The sequence below is a fragment of the Ictalurus furcatus genome, chromosome 8 (assembly GCF_023375685.1).
Source record: "Ictalurus furcatus strain D&B chromosome 8, Billie_1.0, whole genome shotgun sequence".
NCBI lineage: Eukaryota > Metazoa > Chordata > Actinopteri > Siluriformes > Ictaluridae > Ictalurus > Ictalurus furcatus.
The window spans coordinates 17,859,104-17,881,797 of NC_071262.1; the positions used below are offsets into that span (position 1 = coordinate 17,859,104).

Sequence of the window (22,694 nt, forward strand, 5' to 3'; positions counted from 1 at the left end):
AGTGATACATAACGAAGAGCCAAAAGCAATGACCTAAGTTTTATCCTCATGAAGCATGATTAAATTTTCAGACATCCATAATTTAACTTCCTCAAGACAAGAGATGAGATTACTGATGGAACAACAATCGTTAGACCTGACAGGAAGGTAAAGTTGTGTGTCGTCAGCATAACAATATGGATATTATAGATTTAAAGCTAAAATTCTACTGAAATCAACAATGGCCCTGACGCTTACACTGAAAATCTTTCCTACACACTTAGCACTGCTTGACTCTATAGTAAACAAGTGTAGAAGAGTAATGAGTTATATTCTCACTAAGAGGAAGGGTTCCCTTTTGAGTCTGGATCCTCTCAAGGTTTCTTCCTGATGTCTTCTCATGCCACATGTTGTCTCTTTCCTTGCCACCATCGCCTCTGGCTTGATCATTAGGGCAGTGGTTTTCAAAGTGGGGGCCGCCAGGGGGCGCCCAGGGGGCCTCAACAATTTGGTGTGAAAAATAAATTCTCACTCTCAGACAACCACACACACACAATTCCTAATGTAATGTAATGACATAAGATCTAATTATTAAGAAAAAAAAGGGGGATATATTCAGAAGTCTGTATTTTTAATGTGTTTTAAAAGCCATCTTGCAAAAGAGGGCCTCGGTCAAATGTTAATGCCATTTGGGGGGCCTTGCCCTGGAAAAGTTTGAGAACCACTGCATTAGAGATAAAACTTGGCAAGAAAAAAATCCCCAAAATGGCAAAATATTAAGCTTTTAACGGTCTTAACAACAAATTATTGTTCAGGAAATTAGCAAGAATTAATTTTTTTGATTGCTTTAAATGTTTAAGCCCTTTGGGTAGATTTGCGGACAGCTTTTTAATGTAATTATATATATATATATATATATATATTTATACTTTATTTTAATTTTGTACAGCCAGACATATGTTAGTTTTAATTGATCATGATTTTATGCTTTTACCTTTGCATACAAGAAGACTATATAAGTGAATTTCCCTGTTTTGACTTTTTACCCCCAAACAGTTCACTTACAGCAAAAGTTTCTGACCAACGATTTGTTGTTAAGACCATTAAAAGATGAACATTTTGCCATTTTTGCCTTGGGCCATTTTATCCGGACGTCTGAAGCCACTATGTGACGATAGCCATCGTTAAAAGTGGAGAAAAGTGCTATAAAAATAAAACTGAATTGAATTGAATGACTATTGTCAGAGCTGCTATTATAGAAAATTAATCAACACCTTCTTCTGACCAATCAGATTCAAGAATTCAACAGCAATAAGAACTACTAGACCAAAATAACAATAAAAACGTGAATACACTTGGTGCTTAGTTCACAACTTGACCCCTGTCCCTGAATGTATCTGTAGTTTTGTACAGTATGGCGCTATAACTACAGTGAACTACATCTCCCACAATGCATTTCGGCCCTGTGTGCGCAAACACAGTGCGCGGTGAGAGGATACTGTATTCCCTCCTCCTCAGTTTCATGTAAGATGGTAGTAAGACGCTGCTGCCTAAAGAAATAGTTCGACTAGACTAAATACTAAAACCAACATTTAAAACCAGAACAGAGCCAGGACAGGATAGTAGAGGAACTCCAGCTGCTCTGAGAAAACAATTTCCGCCTGATATTTGTAGAAATATCTCCGGAGAGGAATCCCGGCTAAAGTGAGTATCCAAAAACTACCTACCGCTGGCCGTAAATGTTCTCAGCACAGCTGTATTGAAAATGTTATGTTTTTAATAATCGTATACTGATTTTTATATACGACACACATCGTGGTAGTACTCCGAAGCCTAAGTGGGAGTAGAGGGGAAAAGTCAGAGGTTGACACCGGGCGTCCGTTTGGCCAGAGCCGGCGTGAGCAGTGGGAAAGGCGCAGGCTTCGGGCCGGTGTAGGCCGCAGTCCCTAACACACTCAGCCGCTCAAAAACAGACAAATACGTAAGAAAAACCGTGATTTCCAGATTGCCAGATTTGTTGAAGTGCCCAAGAGGAGACTTAGATTTGTACCTGGTGGTGTCTCAATTGAAAGACGAGGTTTCTGTGGTGTGTTTTGGTCGCCTCTCTCTCGTCACTCTGTCCCAGCTGTAGAAGCACCTGACCCGGTGTCACTCTGAAATCTGTTACCGCCGAAACACGTCACCATGAGCCCTGAGTTACAGAGAGGACAGATTTTTATAGAACACTAGCTTTATACGGTTGTGGTTGTAGTTTTAATATAATACATACATCACAGAAATTATAATAATTTCCAATCTTCAGAGTTTTTGGGTGTTGCTGAGTTGTCTGTTTAAATCATTGAGAAATAAAACTATAGTTAGTGTAAAGGATGTGTGTTAGAGGGCGTGCTGTTATAAGAAAGTAATCAACTATGGCGTGGTGTGATGTAGCACCACACAAAGCAGTTCCTGTTCTCACCCCAAACTGGATTATTTTCCACATAAAACAGAAGGTTTTATATATATATATATCCCTCTTCTACCACAGCAGTTTGCCAACAAGAACAGTTTATTATTAATTAAAGAATGACACATCATTGGTTTGAACCATTGCATTTCATGATGTGCAGGACAGGTCTGTGTTATCGTTTACATTTACAGTATTCGGCAGATGCCCTAATCAGGGGCGACTTACATATATCTCATTTATACAACCGAGCAGTTGAGTGTTAAGGGCCGTGCTCAAGGAAGGGCCCAGCAGTGGCAGCTTGGTGGTGCTGGGATTAGAACCTTTTTGTCAGAAGTCCTTTGAAGTCTTACCCACTGAGCTACCACTGCCCCGTGTAAGTTATCACTTACATTTTAAGTGCTACGAACAGCAGGTCTGTCACCAGCTTCTCTTTTTAATTTCTCTCGGAATTAATAAGGCATTTTGCAAGACAATTTGCAGCCTGTAACGTTACCAAGAAACCACGAAGTGCAAAGGCCGCTGTTCTGAAGTCTTTCCCATGGTAGATAACTGTTACAGCGTGTTGACACTGGAGACTCCTTCCGTAAATGTTAAATAAATGCATCCTCGCGGAGAATTCAACTGGACTTTTCAACAACACATTAATCATTTCCACCTGGTTTTATTGTGTGTCAGATTTTCCATCTTTGATGCAGAACTGAGATTTCGACTGATACACGATAATGATCTGAGACAGATATGGTCACGATAACCGAACGACTTTTGGCGCAATTCTCTGGCCGTGTTACGCAAGATGTCGCGAGCGTGTTACAGCTTTACTTTGTCCAGTGCTCAAGGCAAGAACTCTATTGTCTCATTCAGTGTCCATCAGAAAATGTCACTTCCACGCCGATACCTCTCCAGTACTTGAGGACATTGATACTTGGTACTGGATTCGAGAATTACATTCGTGCCAAAATTATGGAACGTAACTTTTCAAGAAACTAACAAAAATATACAACGAGAGAAGAAAGACAGTCTGAAATTGAAAATGGTGAACTCGGTGGCGAAAATGTAACATGGGCCGCGTCCGAAATCGCATACCATGACTGTTTCAACGGCAATGCAGTACATACTAACCAATATGTGTGTGTATTATGTCTACAATCCCGGACATACTACATCCACCATGTTAGCATTGTATAGAAAGTACATTGAGTCTTGTGTATCTTCCACTGTGATCACATTACTATGTGCTGTCAATTTACATCACCTCTGGTGGCTACTAGTACTGGTTTAAAAAAGGTTTAAAGTGGTCCTCACAAATCTCATCTTCTCTCCATCCTCATGCCTAAAACCTCTCCTCTCTGCGTCTCCCGTTTCCTTCCAGCTTTGCTGCGTCTCGTTCTGGTGAGTCGCCGTGATCGCCTCCCCCGCCCCCCCCCCCCCGTAACAGTGCAATAAGATGTCCCGTAGCCCTGAGCTGAAGGAAGACCCTATGGAGTGCCCTCTGTGTATGGAGCCTCTGGAGATCGATGACGTCAACTTCTTCCCGTGTACCTGCGGCTACCAGATCTGCCGTTTCTGCTGGCATCGCATCCGCACAGACGAGAACGGCCTCTGCCCAGCCTGCAGAAAGGTACAGCTCTACTGCTGGTGGATGATTTTTAGGGACTTAACTTCCTCGCCTAAAGAATAGTGTGTTTAACTGCTCTCATTTCCTAGTTTAGAGCTGAATGAACAGGCGATTTGTGTGTGATTTGTGTTTATCCAGTCTTGGCTTGATTTAATGTGGGCATTGAAAATTGCTGATAGATTCTGTCTAAAGCAATCCAAAAGTAAGTTGGACGACGTAAATGCCAGCAAACCCACAGATTTAGACACAGCAGGTGATAACTCTCTCTACTCTGCCTGTCTTTCTTTACTTCCTGTATGAGTTCGAGTCAGAGTTCCCACTCATGATAGCGTTTGACACGGCAGATGAAAATCGCTGCCGTCTTTTATGTGGTAACTATAGCGCTAACAATGGTAAAGCCTTATGGTAAAGTCTGAAGGACTTTAGCGGCCATTTTGGCAGCACTCCCGGGCAGTTATATAATGTACCATAGTGTAAGATATAACAGAAATCACATACAAAACACATTTTTGCATACTGCACATGCACTTTTCTCCAGAACAAGTTTGACAATGGTAAGCTTATTTATGCCTGTTTCTATGGTAACAGTGATCATCAGCCCTCAGAGAGTGGGCCAAATCCCAAATGGCTTCCTGCTCCCTACATACTTGCACTTTATGGGACAGTTTTATTTGTAAGGAATATAATTAGGTTTATTGTCAAAATGGACAGACTTTCAGCTGTTTGCAGTGAACAAATCAAACGAAAACAATTGAAATAATTCAACAAAATGAATGCTTTAAGTGGTTTCCCCAAATTCAACTGAAAATGCAACTTATAATGATTTCTCCAGTCTCAAAATTATTCAACCCCCTGAATAGAATCCCTCACAACAGCACAAATATGCAAAACAGGTGTTGTCTCAAGGGCTTCATTAGTTGCACCAGGTGTGCTTGAGCTGGAACACATGAAATACCTGAACTGGCTAGGGGCAGAAAACACATGAAATACCTGGATGGGGCAGAATAAGGAAGTGATCAACGGCTGCAACCAGATTTCTGAGAAGGCAGGTTGTGAAAAACCCTCGAGTGACTGCAGAAGACCTACAGTAAGACTTGGTGGCAACAGGCACTGAGGTTTCAGTGAGCACAGTAAGGTGCGTATTAAACACTGAAGGTTTCCATGCCAGAAGTCCAAGACGTACACCACTACTGACCCAAAAGCACAAGAAGAGTCTGCTCAAAATCATATAAATAAGCCACAGAAGTTTTGAGATTCTGTTCTGTGGTGCGATGAAAAAAAACTGGGACTTTTTGGCACGATGGATCAGCGGTATGTTTGGAGGAAGAAGAATGAAGAAAGAACACACTATCCACAGTCAAGCATGGTGGCGGCTCGGTGATGCTCTGGGGCTGCTTTGCATCCTCTGGCACTGGAAACCTGCAGCATGTGGATTCATTGAAGTATCAGGAAATTCTAGGAGAAAACGTCATGCCGTCTCTGAGGAAGCTGAAGCTTGGGTGTCATTGGACCTTCCAACAGGACAATGATCCCAAACATACCTCAAATTCCACCAAGGCTTGGATGCAGAAGTAGTTCTGGAAGATTTTAAAGGGCCATCACAGTCACCTGCCTTGAACCCCATAGAAAATCTCTGGTGAGATTTGAAGAAGGTGGTTGCAGCATGCAAAACCAAAAATGCTTGTATTTCCTCATTTGTAAGTCGCTTTGGATAAAAGCGTCTACTAAATGAATAAATATATGTAAGTCTGTAAATTTTGACAATAAACCTGATTTGCAATCGGTGTTGAATCATTTTTAATATGTAGTGCGCAATATGTCCTATAGGAAGCCATTTAGGATTTGACCTTGTTATGTTACAGTTTATTTTCAATGCAGTTCGCATCTAAGCTGACGTGAAAGTTGTATTAATAATGTATAAGTGTACATACAGTGTATGTGGCGGCCCAAAGCACACTGAATGAGCTCTGTACCCACCCTTGTCTCCGGTAATGCTATTTTCAATCGCTGAGTGCTAGTGTGTACATTTTGAGGATGATATATTTCCCTTAACCAGCGTCCTTTCCTGTAATGAATAATGTTCATATTTATACATTGCTGATTAGAATATTATGCTGTGATGTTGTTTTACGAGGTTTCATAGCATGAAAGTGCAGTGCCTAATAGGCCTGTCACGATAGTGGCATGCGTGTTTGTTTAGATAAGAATGAATGTTACCGTGTCATATTTGGCGAGTAGAGAAGGATGTAAATGCATTTTAAGGGTTTTATTTGAGAGGCGTACAAACAAATCCAAATCGTGAATCAAAATCCGTAAACCGACCACAGGCACAGGTCAGGCGATCAGCAAACGCGGGGATAATCCAACATACACAAACGAGAAAACAAAACTAGTTCATTAACTTGGAAAATAAACTGAAAACATATGCCTTGCACGTGGGAGACAGCCAATGACAGGACACGGGTGGAACCAAGACATGAATCAAAACAAATACACGCAGTGCACTGAATGCTCAGCAAGAGGGGGAGATTCCTGACACACCAACATTTTAGGCATTCGCACTGCTTCAGTCCTCTCGTCTGCTCTAGAGCTGTCACATTAAATATACATTGAGTTTAAGATAAAAATGCACATTAAAAATGCAAAAACTGTGTGCATTAGAATTTAAGATATGTAGCAAGCACTAGCACCGATCTTAATTAAAACATACTGTTGAAAAAACGACATGCAAGATATTAACAATGTTTTTTTGAAGAAGAAAATTTTAGAAAGAATAGTTCTAATGTTTCAAATGATCCAGTCAGTGTCAATAACGTCGGGGATTGAGCCGCTTAAGCAGCGTGAGCTGAAGTGAACAGTGAATGAACTGAAGTGCTTTACTAGCGGGTTAATTAACTCACCCAAATGCTTCTTATACACACATGAGATTAATCAGACATAACATACACAACATTAACCTAATATTACAACTTCCTAATGCACAAAATGATGTGAATACACAAGTGAACTTGAACTTAAGTAAGTCACATTGTGAATATGCTTTTACCGTAACAACGCACTAAAACACGGACAACGAATAACTAAAGCATAAAGATTTCAGAATATTGTATTACATCGTGTACGCATTGTAATGTTATTATTACAGGAGAGCAGGTTTTCACAACAAGAGCAGTTTTCACATGTTTTTGTTGATGCATGTTTAAGTTAATATGTAAAATGTGTGAATATTTGGTTTAAGTTTTGTATTTTCTCGTCAACTAAAATGCCGTTGACTGATATTCCATGCCATTTTAGTCAGAGCAAAATGAATAAATATGACGACAAAATAAATTACTAAATTTAAAGGATATTTTTGTCAGAAGACGAAAACTATGCTATTATTATTATTATTATCACTACATCGGTGGCATAAAATGGTCTTGAAATGACAATATTGTTTATCGCAATTATATTAGCTGGGACAGTATATCGTCCAATAAAATTTGTTATTGTGACCAGCCTAGTGTCTAATTGATCAGTGTGTGTGTGCGCACTGTAGCCGTACCCAGAGGATCCGGCTGTGTACAAGCCCCTCTCACAGGAGGAGATCCAGAGGATAAAGAACGAGAAGAAGCAGAAGCAGAACGAGAAGAAACAGAAGGTGACGGAGAACCGGAAGCACCTGGCCAGTGTGCGCGTGGTGCAGCGGAACCTTGTGTTCGTGGTGGGTCTCTCACAGAGGCTCGCGGACCCTGAGGTAAGATGAGCTTTACAGCACGTAAGGAGTTTCTGATGGAGCGGCAGCTATTGTTACTAATGCATCTCAGACGTTGTCTAATGTCATCCCCTGCTTATTTCAGGTTTGTAACAAAACATGAGGGAGGTGGCTTTAATTGCAGATGTTTAAGACACACTGTTGTTACTGACCATTTGGTAATAATCATGCTCTGGTTTTCATACTACCTTTAGTACAGGATAGAACATTGTGACACTTAATGGTTGGAAATGACCATGAATCTTTAACATTTAGCCTAATATTTTTTTAGAGGTCATTACTCTTATTTATTAGAGTTATTTCATGACCTTTTTTCTCATCCAGTGATTCTGTTGCTTACATGATCATGGCATAAACAGGTCATGGCAGGTGTCTTGTGCCAAAGAGATTTTTATGTCACCATTCTCAGTAATTATTGTGGCAGCCTATGTCTCATTCTACACATGAAACATATCACTGCATACTTCATCCTGACTAGATCATCATTTGAAATTAATATTAATGTAATATAATGAATATAATAGCATCTATTATGGCAATTACCAGTAATACTGACTTGACCCTGCTTCATCATCGCACACTGATTTGACGGATATAACGTCATAATTATGTAAGGATTAACATTAGAATGGAATGTCTACAGTGCATCCGGAAAGTATTCACAGCGCTTCACTTTTTCCACATTATTTTATGTTACAGCCTTATTCCAAAAAGGATTCAATTCATTATTTTTCTCAAAATTCTACAAACAATACCCCATAATGACAACGTGAAAGAAGTTTGTTTGAAATCTTTGCAAATTTATTAAAAATAAAAAAAACAAAAAAAGCACATGTACATAAGTATTCACAGCCTTTGCCATGACACTCAAAATTGAGCTCAGGTGCATCCTGTTTCCACTGATCATCCTTGAGATGTTTCTACAACTCGATTGGAGGCCACCTGTGGTAAATTCAGTTGATTGGACATGATTTGGAAAGGCGCACACCTGTCTATATAAGGTCCCACAGTTAACAATGCATGTCAGAGCACAAACCAAGCCATGAAGTCCAAGGAACTGTCTGTAGACCTCCAAGACAGGATTGTATCGAGGCACAGATCTGGGGAAGGGTACAGAAACATTTCTGCAGCATTGAAGGTCCCACTGAGCACAGTGGCCTCCATCATCCGTAAATGGAAGAAGTTTGGAACCACCAGGACTCTTCCTAGAGCTGGCCGCCTGGCCAAACTGAGCGATTGGGGGAGAAGGGCCTTAGTCGGGGAGGTGACCAAAAAAACCCGATGGTCACTCTGACAGAGCTCCAGCGTGTCTCTGTGGAGAGAGGAGAACCTTCCAGAAGAACAACCATCTCTGCAGCACTCCACCAATCAGGCCTGTATGGTAGAATGGCCAGACGGAAGCCACTCCTCAGTAAAAGACACATGATAGCCTGCCTGGAGTTTGCCAAAAGGCACCTGAAGGATTCTCAGACCATGATGAAACAAAGATTGAACTCTTTGGCCTGAATGGCAAGCGTCATGTCTGGAGGAAACCAGGCACCACTCATCACCTGGCCAATACCATCCCTACAGTGAAGCATGGTGGTGGCAGCATCATGCTGTGGGGATGTTTTTCAGCAGCAGGAACTGGGAGACTAGTCAGGATCGAGGGAAAGATGAATGCAGCAATGTACCGAGACATCCTTGATGAAAACCTGCTCCAGAGCGCTCTGGACCTCAGACTGGGGCGAAGGTTCATCTTCCAACAGGACAATGACCCAAAGCACACAGCCAAGATAACAAAGGAGTGCCTACAGGACAACTCTGTGAATGTCCTTGAGTGGCCCAGCCAGAGCCCAGACTTGAACCCGATTGAACATCTCTGGAGAGATCTGAAAATGGCTGTGCACCGATGCTCCCCATCCAACCTGATGGAGCTTGAGAGGTCCTGCAAAGAATAATGGGAGAAACTGCCCAAAAATAGGTGCGCCAAGCTCGAGCATCATACTCAAAAAGACTTGAGGCTGTAATTGGTGCCAAAGGTACTTCAATAAAGTTTTGAGCAAAGACTGTGAACATTTATGTACATGTGCTTTTTTGTTTTTTTATTTTTAATAAATTTGCAAAGATTTCAAACAAACTTCTTTCACGTTGTCATTATGGGGTATTGTTTGTAGAATTTTGAGGAAAATAATGAATTTAATCCATTTTAGAATAAGGCTGTAACATAACAAAATGTGGAAAAAGTGAAGTGCTATGAATACTTTCCGGATGCACTGTATTATGCTGTACCCATTAAAAAAAATAATTGAGTATATTTCTATTTCAATAGATGATTTTTTTCTTACTTATCAAACCGATTCAATATCTTATTCTTTATTTGGGAAACTCTAAAGGCCTTTTTAAGAGGACAGATAATTTCTTACTCTGTATATGTCAACAAGAAATGGAAGGATAAGAATAAAAGAGATATCTGATAATATTCGAGCTAGAGATGACCAATATGCTCTTAACCTGATCCCTGAGCAACATGAACAAAGGCTTGATTTGCAGGCAGAATTTGATTTGTTATCTACCGGTGAGTCGGAGAGGCTTTTGTTACAAACGTGTGGCAATTATTATGAATATGGGTATAAGGATGGTCGGCTGCTGGCCCACCAACTGTGTAGCCGAGCGGCTTCGCACTCTGTAACTCGGATTATGCAGTCCAGTGGTGCATTAACCTCGGATCCTGTAGAAATTAATTCAACCTTTAAAAGTTTTGACTCCGCTTTGTACACAGCTGGAGCTCCTGGCAATTCGGGTAAAATAAACCATTTTCTTAGAAATTTTGATTTTCCCAAAGTTGACCCTCTGTTGGCATTTGAACTTGACAGCCCCATCACCTTAGATGAAGTCATTAACTCAATTAATTGGCCTGGACGGGTTTCCTTCCGAATTTTATAAGAAATTTCATTGGGCCCATTACTTCTGGCTGTATTCGAGGAATCCTTAGAACTAGGTAGGCTGCCAACAACATTGAGGCAAGCATCCACAACTCTACTGCTTAATGATGGGAAGGACCCAACATTATGTAATTCGTACAGACCTATTAGCCCCCTCAATGATGATGTCAAGATTTTAGCCAAACTTTTGGCCTCTCGTTTAGAGGGGATTCTCCCGAGCATTATCTCAGAGGAGCAAACCGGATTTATAAGAGGATGGCATTCCTTTTCTAATATTCATACATTTAAAAAATATTTTATACTCAAACAAAAAAAAAACAGCAACTCCTATGAAGTGGTCATTTCTTTGGACACCAAAAAGGTGTTTGATAGGATAGAATGGGAATATTTTCTTATGGTGCTAAAGGAGTTCGGGTTTCGGGGTGGATTAATATAATGGATCCGTTTATTACATGTGGAGCCTCGAGCTTCTGTATATACTAATGATGCTAAATCTGATTATTTTACTTTGTCATGGGGTACGTGCCAGGAATGTCCTCTGTCTCCCTTACTTTTTGCCATAGCAATTGAGCTTCTTTCAATAACGCTTAGAACCCTTTCTGTATTTCAGTGTATAATCCACAAGGGAACATAAACTAGCCCTATATGCTGATGCCTTACTACTTTTATGTTACTGATCCAATTACATTTTTCTAAAATGTCAAGAGTACTATGTATCAATACAAGTGAAAATATCTCAACCTAGGTGTAAATACATTCGTACATCAAATTTTTTTAATGATGATGATTAATGCAAATGTTTTCGGCAGAAAGTAATCATACTGAGAAAAAATCAATTCAAGGCTATTGCATATAAAATATAGAAATGCCATTTTCGGCCTAAAATTTTCTGCGGCCAAAATTTCGTTGCATCCCTAGCCTCAACCATGGCTTCTATATGTATTAACCACATCTTTCCCCCTCCTTTATAGATCCCACATTCTCTTTCTGGGAAAGGAAGGATATGAAATGCTTTGATTTGAATTTTCATTAATAATGTTTTTGCAAACTTTTCTGAATTCTCCTCATCATTCAACCTGCCTCCGTCTCACCTATTCAGTTTCTTTCAAGTTAGGCATTGTGTCTCCTCCCTATTCCCTGGGATTCCCTCCTTACCTACAAAGTCTGCATGGGAAGAGGTGTTCAACCTGAATCCTCATATGGGTGGTATTATCTCTCAGATATATTCAACGATCTGGTCAACAGATAATTGTCACAATATCAAAGCCATTAGTGCTTGGGAAGAGGAATTGGGCCTGGAGCTTGAGGATGATTACTGAGGCAGAGTGTTAGATAATATACATACCACCACGTCATGTGCTAGACTTGGTTTCATACAATTTAAAGTGGTCCATAGAGCTCACCTTTCTAAGAATAACTAAAATCTATAACTATAGAATAAGAATAATTATAATCTAAAATATATCCGAACGTACCTGACATATGTAGAAACTGCAGACTTTCGCCCTGTAACCTCAGTCATATGTTTGCTCTCTGTCCCAAATTGCAGAACTTTTCGAACTAACCTTCAAAACTTTCTCTATCGTTCTTAAAATCAAATTAGATGTCTGTGCTTTAATTGCCATCTTTGGTGTTCCATATCGGCGTCAACCTCTGAACCTCTCCACAACCCCCCTCTCTGTACCAGTCTAGTTTAAAGATTTAATCTTCTTTTTTTAAACATGAAAAATCAAGTGTAACATCAGAGGCAGGGGTGAATCTATTTTTTTATTTTTTTTTAATGGCAATTAGTTACCTACTTCAGTGATGTATGCACCCTGGAGGTAGATTGAGGGAAGGTATAATACTAATCTCTTTAATCTGGTTCCCCCCCCCCCCCTTATTGTATGTAGTTGAGCATTTTCAGGTGTCTTTTGGTTTTGGCTGGGATTATTGTATCTGGCCGGGCAAGGTGGGGTTTGGTCAATGGGGTGTTATAATATGTAAAAATGCAAATAAAAATTCAGTGAACAAAAAAAAAGAATTGCAGAAATCAGAATTGTCTTACTGACCCAAGTCTAGTGTGTGGATATAATATGTGCCATGTTGTGTTTCACCATCAGTAACAGATTGGGTGAGTCATTCCTTTAAAAAAAAAAAAAAAAAACTGTACCTAGATTTTCCAGCCACTTTGCTTTCATGGACTGGTATTGTGATAAAAAGGAACACACATTACTAATGTGGGATTTTAAAACCCACAGCAAAGTGAGTAAAAATAGCTGGATGCTTAGAGATGCGGAACTAACCAAAAAAGCGCTATGCCTGGCTTACGATTACAGCTATATGTATGTAATAGGTTGTGTTTAAGTGCAATCCGAAATGTTCTGTTTGTCATATTTCAGTGCATATCAGATAGGTGTTGAATATATGGGTTTAGAAAACCAGTGAAGTTCATTGTTATATTGTCAATGTTTGTAAAAGCCCCAGGTGCAATTGGTGCCTTGTTTTGTTTAACTGGATTTTATTTATTCTGTCAATGTGAAGCATAATCATGTTTAATAACACTGTGAGTGGAACTTACTTTAGAAAGGAACCTAGCCAGTAGAGAAATGATTCAGTATCTGAGTAGTTTCTCATTTTCCAGTTGATAAACTGGAACTAAAAGTACAACACTTCTTGACTATGTATGTATATATATATATATATATATATATATATATATATATATATATATATATATATATATATATATATATATATGCATTAGAATGATTGCTGGTTTATTGTCTTGGGGTTTTGTTCATACACTGTTCTGATGATCTAAACTCAGTAGTTGTATTTCAATTTTTCAGGTCCTTAAGAGGCCAGAGTATTTTGGAAAGTTTGGCAAAATACATAAAGTGGTCATCAATAACAGTACGTCGTATGCAGGCTCACAGGTGAGAGTAACCTCAACCACAGAAATGATTTGTCTTGTAAACCAAAATGTCTGTCTATAAATAAACAGTAAACTCATTTACTCCGCAGGGTCCTAGTGCCAGTGCCTATGTTACATACATCCGCTCAGAAGATGCCCTAAGAGCAATACAGTGTGTTAATAATGTAGTAGTCGATGGTAGAACACTCAAGGTGAGCACAACACTGCAACACTTTTCATAAAGGTTTACTGATGCTGATGTGATGTTTTCATATCATGATCATTTACTGTTTTTTTTTTTTTGTTTTATTTTATTTATTTTCACATATATTTTGTTCAATTTATAAGATGTGTTTTAGTATTGATATGAATTAATAACCTTAAAGAAATGTGTGATGATATTTAAGCATCTATGAATAGTCTGTTCAAGACTGTATTCAGGTCAGATCAAACTTTTTTTAGAGGTTGTTAAAATATTACACACGCTTCGGCTAGACATGAGTTTAATCATGCACATATGCCAAATATGCAGTTAATGGAGGAAAATGAAGGTGGAATTGCATATACTTTATGATCAGATTTGATCATACACAACTTGATGGATAAAGTCCGGTGACTTAAAGTGTGGTGATATTGTGTTTTTGCTATATTGCCTATAACAATATCTCATGCTGAATATGTTGAATAGATGGGTATTGGCACTTAATTGGACCAAAGTTTGAAGGGAATGTTTTTATTGGTGGTAGATGTTTTTATTGAGCTAGTTGTTTTTGTCTTATAGGCTTCTTTAGGCACAACAAAGTACTGCAGCTATTTTCTCAAAAGTATGCAGTGCCCTAAGCCGGACTGCATGTATCTGCATGAACTAGGAGATGAGGCGGCTAGTTTTACTAAAGAAGAGATGCAGGTGAGAGCAGAACCATGTTTACTTTATCATCACTAGAAAAGCATTTTTCTCAAAAGTTGTAAAAATGTGTTAGATACAACAGACCATATAGAGAGCTTGATTAACAAATGAAGCAGATGATCATCTTGTAAAATTTGTCTTAATATATTGGTAATGCGTCATTTTGTACATGTAGGCTGGGAAACACCAGGAATATGAACAAAAACTACTCCAAGACCTTTACAAAGCAAATCCGAACTTTCTAACTTCAACATGTGGAGGGGAAAAGTCTAAAAACAAAGCAAATGCTACACAAAGGTGGGGTTTTCATACTGTAGTGAGGTTGCATCTTAAATTTTAAAGATTGGTTCACTATATGGTTTAAAATCACCTGTAAGTAAACTGTTTTGTTTTTGTTTTTTTCCCCCCTCCACAGACAGAACAGCGGTGGTAAAGAGGGTTGGCCTTTATTACAGGGTTACAGTAAACTAGTGAACGGTTTACCTTCAGAACACCGGAAGTCCCCGCCCCTTTTAGATTGTTTGACAGACTCAGATCACATGACCCCAGAAGAGCCAGACGCCGAGTTAGGAACAGATCAAAACACAGGACTCTCGCACTTTTCCTCAGTCTTAGAACCTACCAGGTACACACTGCCTCACACACTTACGCATACTATAGATGTGTTTCATAAATTTAAACCAAACAGCTCTAATGTATATTCCGAAAAGAATGTCGAAGGATTACATGATCAGAAGAGCTAAATACAAAATCACCTCATATGATGGTCAAAATACTAGTATTCCGGCAGACTTTAGTACAATAGTGAGCAATTTTAGGCATAGCTAGAGGTATATATTTTACAATATACCACAACACTCTTGAATTCTCAAATCTGATTGGTCAGTAGGTGTTGATTGATTTTCTATAACAGCGGCTTTTTTGGATGCAAGGCAAATCACAGATTTATTTTAATGTGCTTTTTCTTTATATCATTTCTATAGTACCTGCTAGTTCGGAGGGGTGCGCCACACAATCCAAGTGCAATAAAAGACAGAATGTTTAGAAAGTGTGAAGTTTATTTAACATTTGTTGAAGGAGTCTCCAGCATCAGTAACACACAATACAGTTTTTATTTATTTAATTTTTTTTTATTGAAACAAAAAAGTTATCCAATGCCTATCATCTATGTGAAAAACTATTTGCCCCCTTAAACTTAAAATCTGGTGGTGCCTCCTTTAGCAGCAATAACAGCAACCAAACGCTTCCGATAACTGGAGATCAGTCTTTCACTTATTTTTAGGACTAGGATTTACTCCTATGCTTTGCATCATTGTCTTCTGCATAATACATTTTCGCTTGAGTTGCAAATTACAGACTGAGGACCGGACATTCTCCTTTAGTATTTTCTGGTAGAGAGCAAAATTCATGTTTCCCTCAATTATTGTAAGTTGCCCAGACCCTGAAGCAGCAAAGCATCCCCACACCATCACACTTCCACCACCATGCTTGACCGTAGGTATGATGTCCTTCTTGTGGAATTCTGTGTTTGGTTTATGCCAGATGTAACAGGACCTGTCTTCCAAACAGTTCCACAGAACATTCACCCAAAAGGTTTGAGGATCATCAAGGTGTGTAGGCAAAATTCATATGAGCCTTAATGTTCTTCTTGGTTAGCAGTGGTTTTCAGCTCGCCACTCTTCTATGGATTCCATTTCTGCCCAGTGTCTTTCTGATAGTGGAGTCATAAACATTGACCTTTATTGATGTAGGGCCTTTGATGTTGTCTTTGGCTCTTTTGTGACTTCCTGGATGAGTAGTTGCTGTGCTCTTGGAGGACTTTTGGAAGGTTGGCCACTTCTGGGAAGGTTCACTACTGAGCCGAGTTTTTCCATCTGGAGATAATGGCTCTCACTGTGGTGCTTTGGAGTCCTAGAGCCTTTGAAATAGTATTTCAATCACCACCTTCCTCATCATTTCTGGAATTTCTTTCCACTTTGGCATAGTGTGTTACTGGGTAAGACCTTTCAACCAACTTCATGCTGTTGAAAAAATTCTATTTAAGTGTAGATTTGATTGAACAGGGTTTGCAGTAATCAGGCCTGGTTGCGTCTAGTCCAGCTGAACCCCATTATGAATGCAGTTTTATAGATTTGGGGAATAAGTAACTATGGGGGCCAATGCATTTTTACACAGGCCCAGTTGATATTGGGTAACTTTTTTGCTTCAATAAACATTATCATTTAAAAACTGTATTTTGTGTTTACTCGAGTAGCATTCGTTTTCATTTCTGAAACAATTTAGTATGAGAGATACAAAAACAGAAGAAAGCAGGATGGGGCAAGTACTTTTTTCACAACACTGTATATGTATATACAGGGTGTGTCCCAAAAGTCTCCATACATGTGGGACTATATGTTTGCCAGCACCACGTCGGTTGTGCCTTCGTCAGCGGTTGTTCGTGGACGTCCACTTCTCGGTCGGTTCGCAACACTTCCAGTCTTTTTGCATTTGTTAATAAGTTTGGCAACAGTGTGATGTGCTTGTCATGTTCCCTGTTAAAGTCCATCGCAACCTTGCGACAGCTTCCTGATCCAGCCACAAGAATGATTTCAGTACGTTCTTTTTTTTGTTTGTTTGTTTTTTGTCAAAGGTCTTCTTAAAGGCTATCTGGAAAAATAAATAATATAAACTAAGTATGAAAAATATTTTGAAAACATTGCTAAAAAGACTTTTGTCACACCCTGTACATATATGTAGTTTGTATGTAATTTAAAAATAAATTATGTAGATGAGCTCAGAGTGCTTTCATTTGAGAGGAGCCATGAAGCCATGACTAAATATCATGTTGTAAATTAATTTGCAGGTGTAGCCAGAAGGGAAAAAAGCCTCTTGCATTATAGTTAAGTGTGTTAACACAGTCTGCTGCCACTGTCTGGTGACAGGAAAAACTGCAGCGTGTTGGCTGGTGGGCTGCCTATTGTGTACAGGTCATTCTAACTCGGACACCATGGCACAGTTAACATCTGTCCGCATTTGTCCCTGGGCCCAGACTTTGGACACCCCTGGTTTAGTGTTTACTGTCTTATATGTAGTAATAGAGAGATGCACACTTATGGTCTCATTTATTTGAAGATTCATTTCTTTATCGATAAACCGGTTTTTAATTTAAAAAATATACTATGGCATGTCAGTGCATTTCTTAATGTGAAATCATTTAGTCTGATAAACATCTTGATTTTTCTTTCAGTCCTGTTGATAAACCAACAGAACCTGTAAGTATAGGCAACGGAGAGAATATAGCACAGGTAAAAACTACTCTTTACACTTTAGTGTATATATGCTTAAGGCGTTTTATCTTATGTAACGTTTCTTATTTTGCATGTATAATTGCTTTCTCAGGTCCCCAGTAGTGACTCGCCTTCCCCTCCCCCTGGGTTTTCTAAGCCAAGTCTGGCAGTGCCCATCAGTGTGGCAGAACTCGCAGCACGTTCACCATTTGAGGGAGCACCCGCCGAGTCTCAGTCGCTCTTCTCAGACAACAGTAACTTCAGACATCCGAACCCCATCCCCAGCAGCCTGCCCTCTTTTCCCAGCTCCCCACAGGGTGGCTCTGATTGGCCCATGACCCCGGAGCCCCAGAGCCTCTTTACCTCAGGTATATTTATTCAACTCTGTGTTTACATTATATCATGAAGTTTATCTAAGATTAATTAAAGTAACGTTTAAGCCCAGCAGAGGTTCTCTTGCAGCTCAGGGATTTGACCAGATGACCATCCTATTCAGGAGAACAGAACAGAACACAGCTACCCCTGCACACATATTAGCTAACACTCTTTTCCTGTTCGTGGCCCAAATTTTGTTAGGCCTATCATAATGATTTCTAGGAATCACTATGACCACAATTACTAACAACTTGCATAACAAATTATTCAGAAGAGCAGGACAAATAGTTACTACAAATTGTTAAATCATCATTTTCTTTTAGAGAGAAGTAGGATCAGTATTTGGAATTAAATAAATTTTGTTCTTCACAACAAGCTCATTCTCTAACTAAGCAGTTCACTGATGTTCTCTGGATATTTTTACCTCCTAACTGTATGTCAACACATTTTTAAATGTGACATGTATTTAATATATACATGTGTATTCTGACTCAGAATATGACTTGACTGTAAATGTACACAAACTGCAAAAGCAAAGCACACGTGTGTGAGTGTGGGTGAGAGAGAGAGTCTTTGTTTGCTCTTTTTGATTGTGCTAGTTATCCATGATCTCACTTCCAGTTCACATACACTTGTTTCATTTTCTCTTGCCCCATCATGTTAATATCGGGTTCCATCAGTTACTCTGATAAACCCTGACAAGCTCTTAATCTGCTCGAGACCGGTCTGTTTAGCATTTTCTTGATTGATGGTGCGGAAACATAATCTCTCAACATTTCTCACATTTGTGCTGTTAAGTGCTATCAGAGTTTGATTAATCTACTGATTTTTGTGGAACATTGTGGAAATACCATTAAGTTTCATCAACAATGCATAAGGTTGTCTTGTAGAAGAAGTTGTGTCCCACACATGGATGGTTTGGACAGAAGTTCAATGCCATCTCATTATTATTTAGGCCAGTATTCAAAATCAAGTAGGCTTATTAAAAAAAAAAATTAAAACTTGAATCTAATAATTCTTTTAATGAAAATGGAAAGTTCTGGAATACACAGCTTTATTGCTTTACTAAATAGCCCAAATATTATAATAAACTTTATTTAGGCTGTGCAAAACAATTCTCTGTTCCTGATTTGACTTCAGTCAGGTTGTCAGCTCCTATCTCATTAGGACAACTATCGATTTCTATCATTTAATAGGAAGCTTGCAAAGCGATTATGTGCTCCAGTGGGTATGTTAACACCATGCCTGTCTTTTCCAGACACCATCCCCGTGTCCTCATCCACTGACTGGCAAGCAGCTTTCGGCTTCGGCTCTTCGGCCAAGCAGCAGCAGCAGGAGGATGATCTAGGCTTTGATCCATTCGACGTGACAAGGAAAGCACTGGCTGACCTCATCGAGAAGGAGTTGTCAGTGCAGGAAGCCTCTCCACGTTCCGCGTCACTGCTCCCTAATGGCCAGCCACGCCTTCCCCCGCTGCAGCACCGTGGCCTCTACAACTCCTTCAGCCTGCCCGCACACACCCACGCCACCTCTGTACGCCAGCCCTGGATGGGCCTGCCCACCCGCAACAACCTTGCACACTTAAACCACATCACACACAGCCACTTCCTAGACCCAAGCTGCCCCCCACAACACCACAGCACAGGCCTCGGGGGAATAACTATATCAGGTGCACACTCACACACACAACAGCTTAAACGCTTTTTAAACTCCTAAATATATAACTGCATCTTCAGGTGATAAATAGTCACACCTGGGCTGGTCACAGCTGTCCAGCTGTGGCCTGGTGATCCAAATACTACATTTAGAAACTCATTCCCACGTCTTTGTAAGCTTAGGACATTCGCTTAAGATGCACTATAGTTGACTTACTTCACATTTAGTTGGATGCTTTTCCTTCTTCAGCAGAAAACAGCGGTTCAGTGGAAAGCATCAATGTGAAAGAGTGGCAGGACGGCCTGAGAGCGCTCCTTCCAAATATCAACATCAACTTCGGAGGCATCCCAAATTCCACATCATCATCTTCCTCTTCCTCCTCTTCATCCACCTCCAGTATGAACCACATGGGGCTCCCGGCAGGCTCAGTAGGACTCTCGCACAGCCTGAGCTGGGATGGCACAGCAAGCTGGATGGACCCAGCCATCATCACTGGTACTTTAAGTTACATATTACCAGGGATGTGACGGTGAGGAAATTTTCCCACCGGTTAATCGACACGTGACAACACCAGTAATACCCGGGGGGGTGTAATAATATGTAACATATTATTACATATGTACATAACTTTATTAATTGTAATATGTAAAGTACACATTTAAAGGTTTTTAAAACTGAGAACAGCTGACTTACTAAAGACCTTTTGTAGTCTGAATATTTAAAACTTGTGTGTATTGGTATCATACCATCACACCTGGGCTAGCACATTTCCAGCTGGGGCTTGTAGCTCCTTTCTACTTGTGAGGTGCCAGAGCTGATTCAGAACAGGTGCTTATTAATTAACCATTCCCAATAACCTTTTAGTCATTTCATCGCTATATCATCAACTCAAGCAAATTTGACATGAACAGAACGAAGGATGATCATGAATACGGATATTAGTGGGGAAAAATAAACATTGCAATCAGAAGTCAAGCAAGAAACAGACATTTTATTGCCAATATCAACAAACTACATAAACTCTGAAAAGCTACACACACTGAATAAAAGGTAGAATAAAAGTGATGAACTTTGGAATGTAAAATATTTTCTCACAGAGAGAAGTAAGGCTTACAAATTCCTTGTTTGGTTGTTTTGTTTTTTTTATAACCCTGTTAGATTGTGTCTAGTCATATTGGTATCAATACAAGACTGAATGTTTATTTTTCAATCATCTTCCACTGGAATGCTTCTAATCTTATGATATTTGACCGTCTCCATACAAAATATTAAAGTATTAAGTAATGACCCTCCAAGATTTTATCAAGCAAAAATGCCCTCTGAATGACATCAGGTCATGGACGAAAAATGCTTAATGTCTTTAGAAATATTTGCTGTTCATGGCAAAATTGTAAAAATTATCCAAATACCAGACTTTTCACTTAAATACCAACTTTGTTTTTGTTCTTGTTTTCTCCTGCTTTGCTACTCCAGGTATTCCAGCATCCACCGGCAACAGTTTGGACTGTGTGCAGGACGAGAACCCTCCACACTGGCTCAAGTCTCTACAAGCTCTGACTGAGATAGATGGGCCGAGCGGTTCAGTGGTGTCTCAGCCTCGTCATACGGGCCTGCTGGACTCCACAGTTCGGCTTCCTCTGCACAGAGGCGGCTGGGCGCCGTACCTCCCTCCTCCGTCGCTCGCTCCCAGCCACTTCCACTCTCCTCCCCCAGGCTTCCAGACACCCTTCAGACCTCCAGCGCAGACAACAACAGACCTCCTACAGAGCGCCGCCATGGAGCGCCACTAGGGACAGATCCTCATTCCTTTCTCCATCCCTGTTAAACTTAACTGTAATGACGCCGAATATCCTGATCATTAATAACATAAGCTCTTATTTGTCTGACTCTCTGTCCCTCTTCATTATCCCCCTCCTCACTCTGTATTTTGAGGCACACTTTAACAAATGGTTTGGTGTGGGGGGGGGAGGCCATCATTCATATGTAATCAATCAAGGAGGGTTTGAGAAACATTTGATGCGCACACTATTAATAATGGTTAAAAACTCATACAGTACTCGTCCATTCTAGGCTCCAATTTTGATCTAATACTGTGAATGTGTTACTTATTGACAGGGATCTTAATGACTATTTTATCACTGAGGTCATTTGGACAGTTATTTCAGATGGAATACTTGTCAATCAGGTTTGGACAGTCGTACTCGCAGAAATAGGAGGTTATGAAAACGGAGCCTGGCACTCTTATGTAAGCATGGTGTAAATGTAAATGCACACACGATGCCACAAAGCATCGCTAGAGACCCCTGATGCCCCCCAGACAGCATGCGGGGAGTCACTGCTGTACCTCTGTATCAGAGGATGGAGCGCTACCCTGCTGATGGCTGGGGGTTTGGGGTCTATCTCACTACCACATGACCTTCAGTGGGTGCAAGATGCCACCATGTGGCACTTCATCACTCCACTCCTAGTGAGAAGTATAAAGACTGCAGTGCACAGTTGCTAAACATAACTATCTGAATACATAGTTGTGATGAAGCTAAGTGGGAAAAATGGCAGGTAAAATACTGATAATGTGAGCTCTAGTAATGACTGATGTTTTAGTAACACCTCTTGGCCAATTCAGGCCCTCCTAATCATTTCTCTCTCTCTTTTTTTTTTGTCATTACAGTGTCGCCCGTACTAAAAAGTATTTAACAGGCAGACTCCTTCATTCTTTCAGGAAAAATTCAATATAGTACAACCTCTTGGTTTTTAAACATGCTGCTGAGATAACACATTTAATACAAAGTGAAGAGCTAAAAATTAAAGAATTGACTTTTCTGCAGATCTGGAGCAACAAAATCCTAAATAAAATTGAATACTCAGTGCCT

The 22,694-nt window shown here is 39.9% G+C and overlaps 1 protein-coding gene across 2 annotated transcripts; it reads left to right on the plus strand.

Annotated features, from left to right (window-relative positions):
* Positions 1–1,442: 1,442 nt before the first annotated feature.
* cnot4a (CCR4-NOT transcription complex, subunit 4a) lies at positions 1,443–22,691 on the plus strand. Of its 2 annotated transcripts, none has more exons than XM_053631201.1 (13): positions 1,443–1,683; positions 3,798–4,046; positions 7,582–7,779; positions 13,553–13,639; positions 13,728–13,829; positions 14,399–14,524; positions 14,700–14,821; positions 14,940–15,149; positions 17,754–17,811; positions 17,906–18,161; positions 19,427–19,837; positions 20,077–20,319; positions 21,298–22,691. In XM_053631201.1, the coding sequence occupies exons 2-13, from the start codon at positions 3,873–3,875 to the stop codon at positions 21,612–21,614; spliced, it is 2,304 nt and encodes a 767-aa protein (XP_053487176.1). In that variant the 5' UTR covers positions 1,443–1,683; positions 3,798–3,872; the 3' UTR covers positions 21,615–22,691. The 2 variants fall into 2 exon arrangements, with proteins under 2 accessions (XP_053487176.1, XP_053487175.1); XM_053631200.1 differs by having other exon boundaries at positions 1,445–1,683; positions 20,074–20,319.
* Positions 22,692–22,694: the final 3 nt, after the last annotated feature.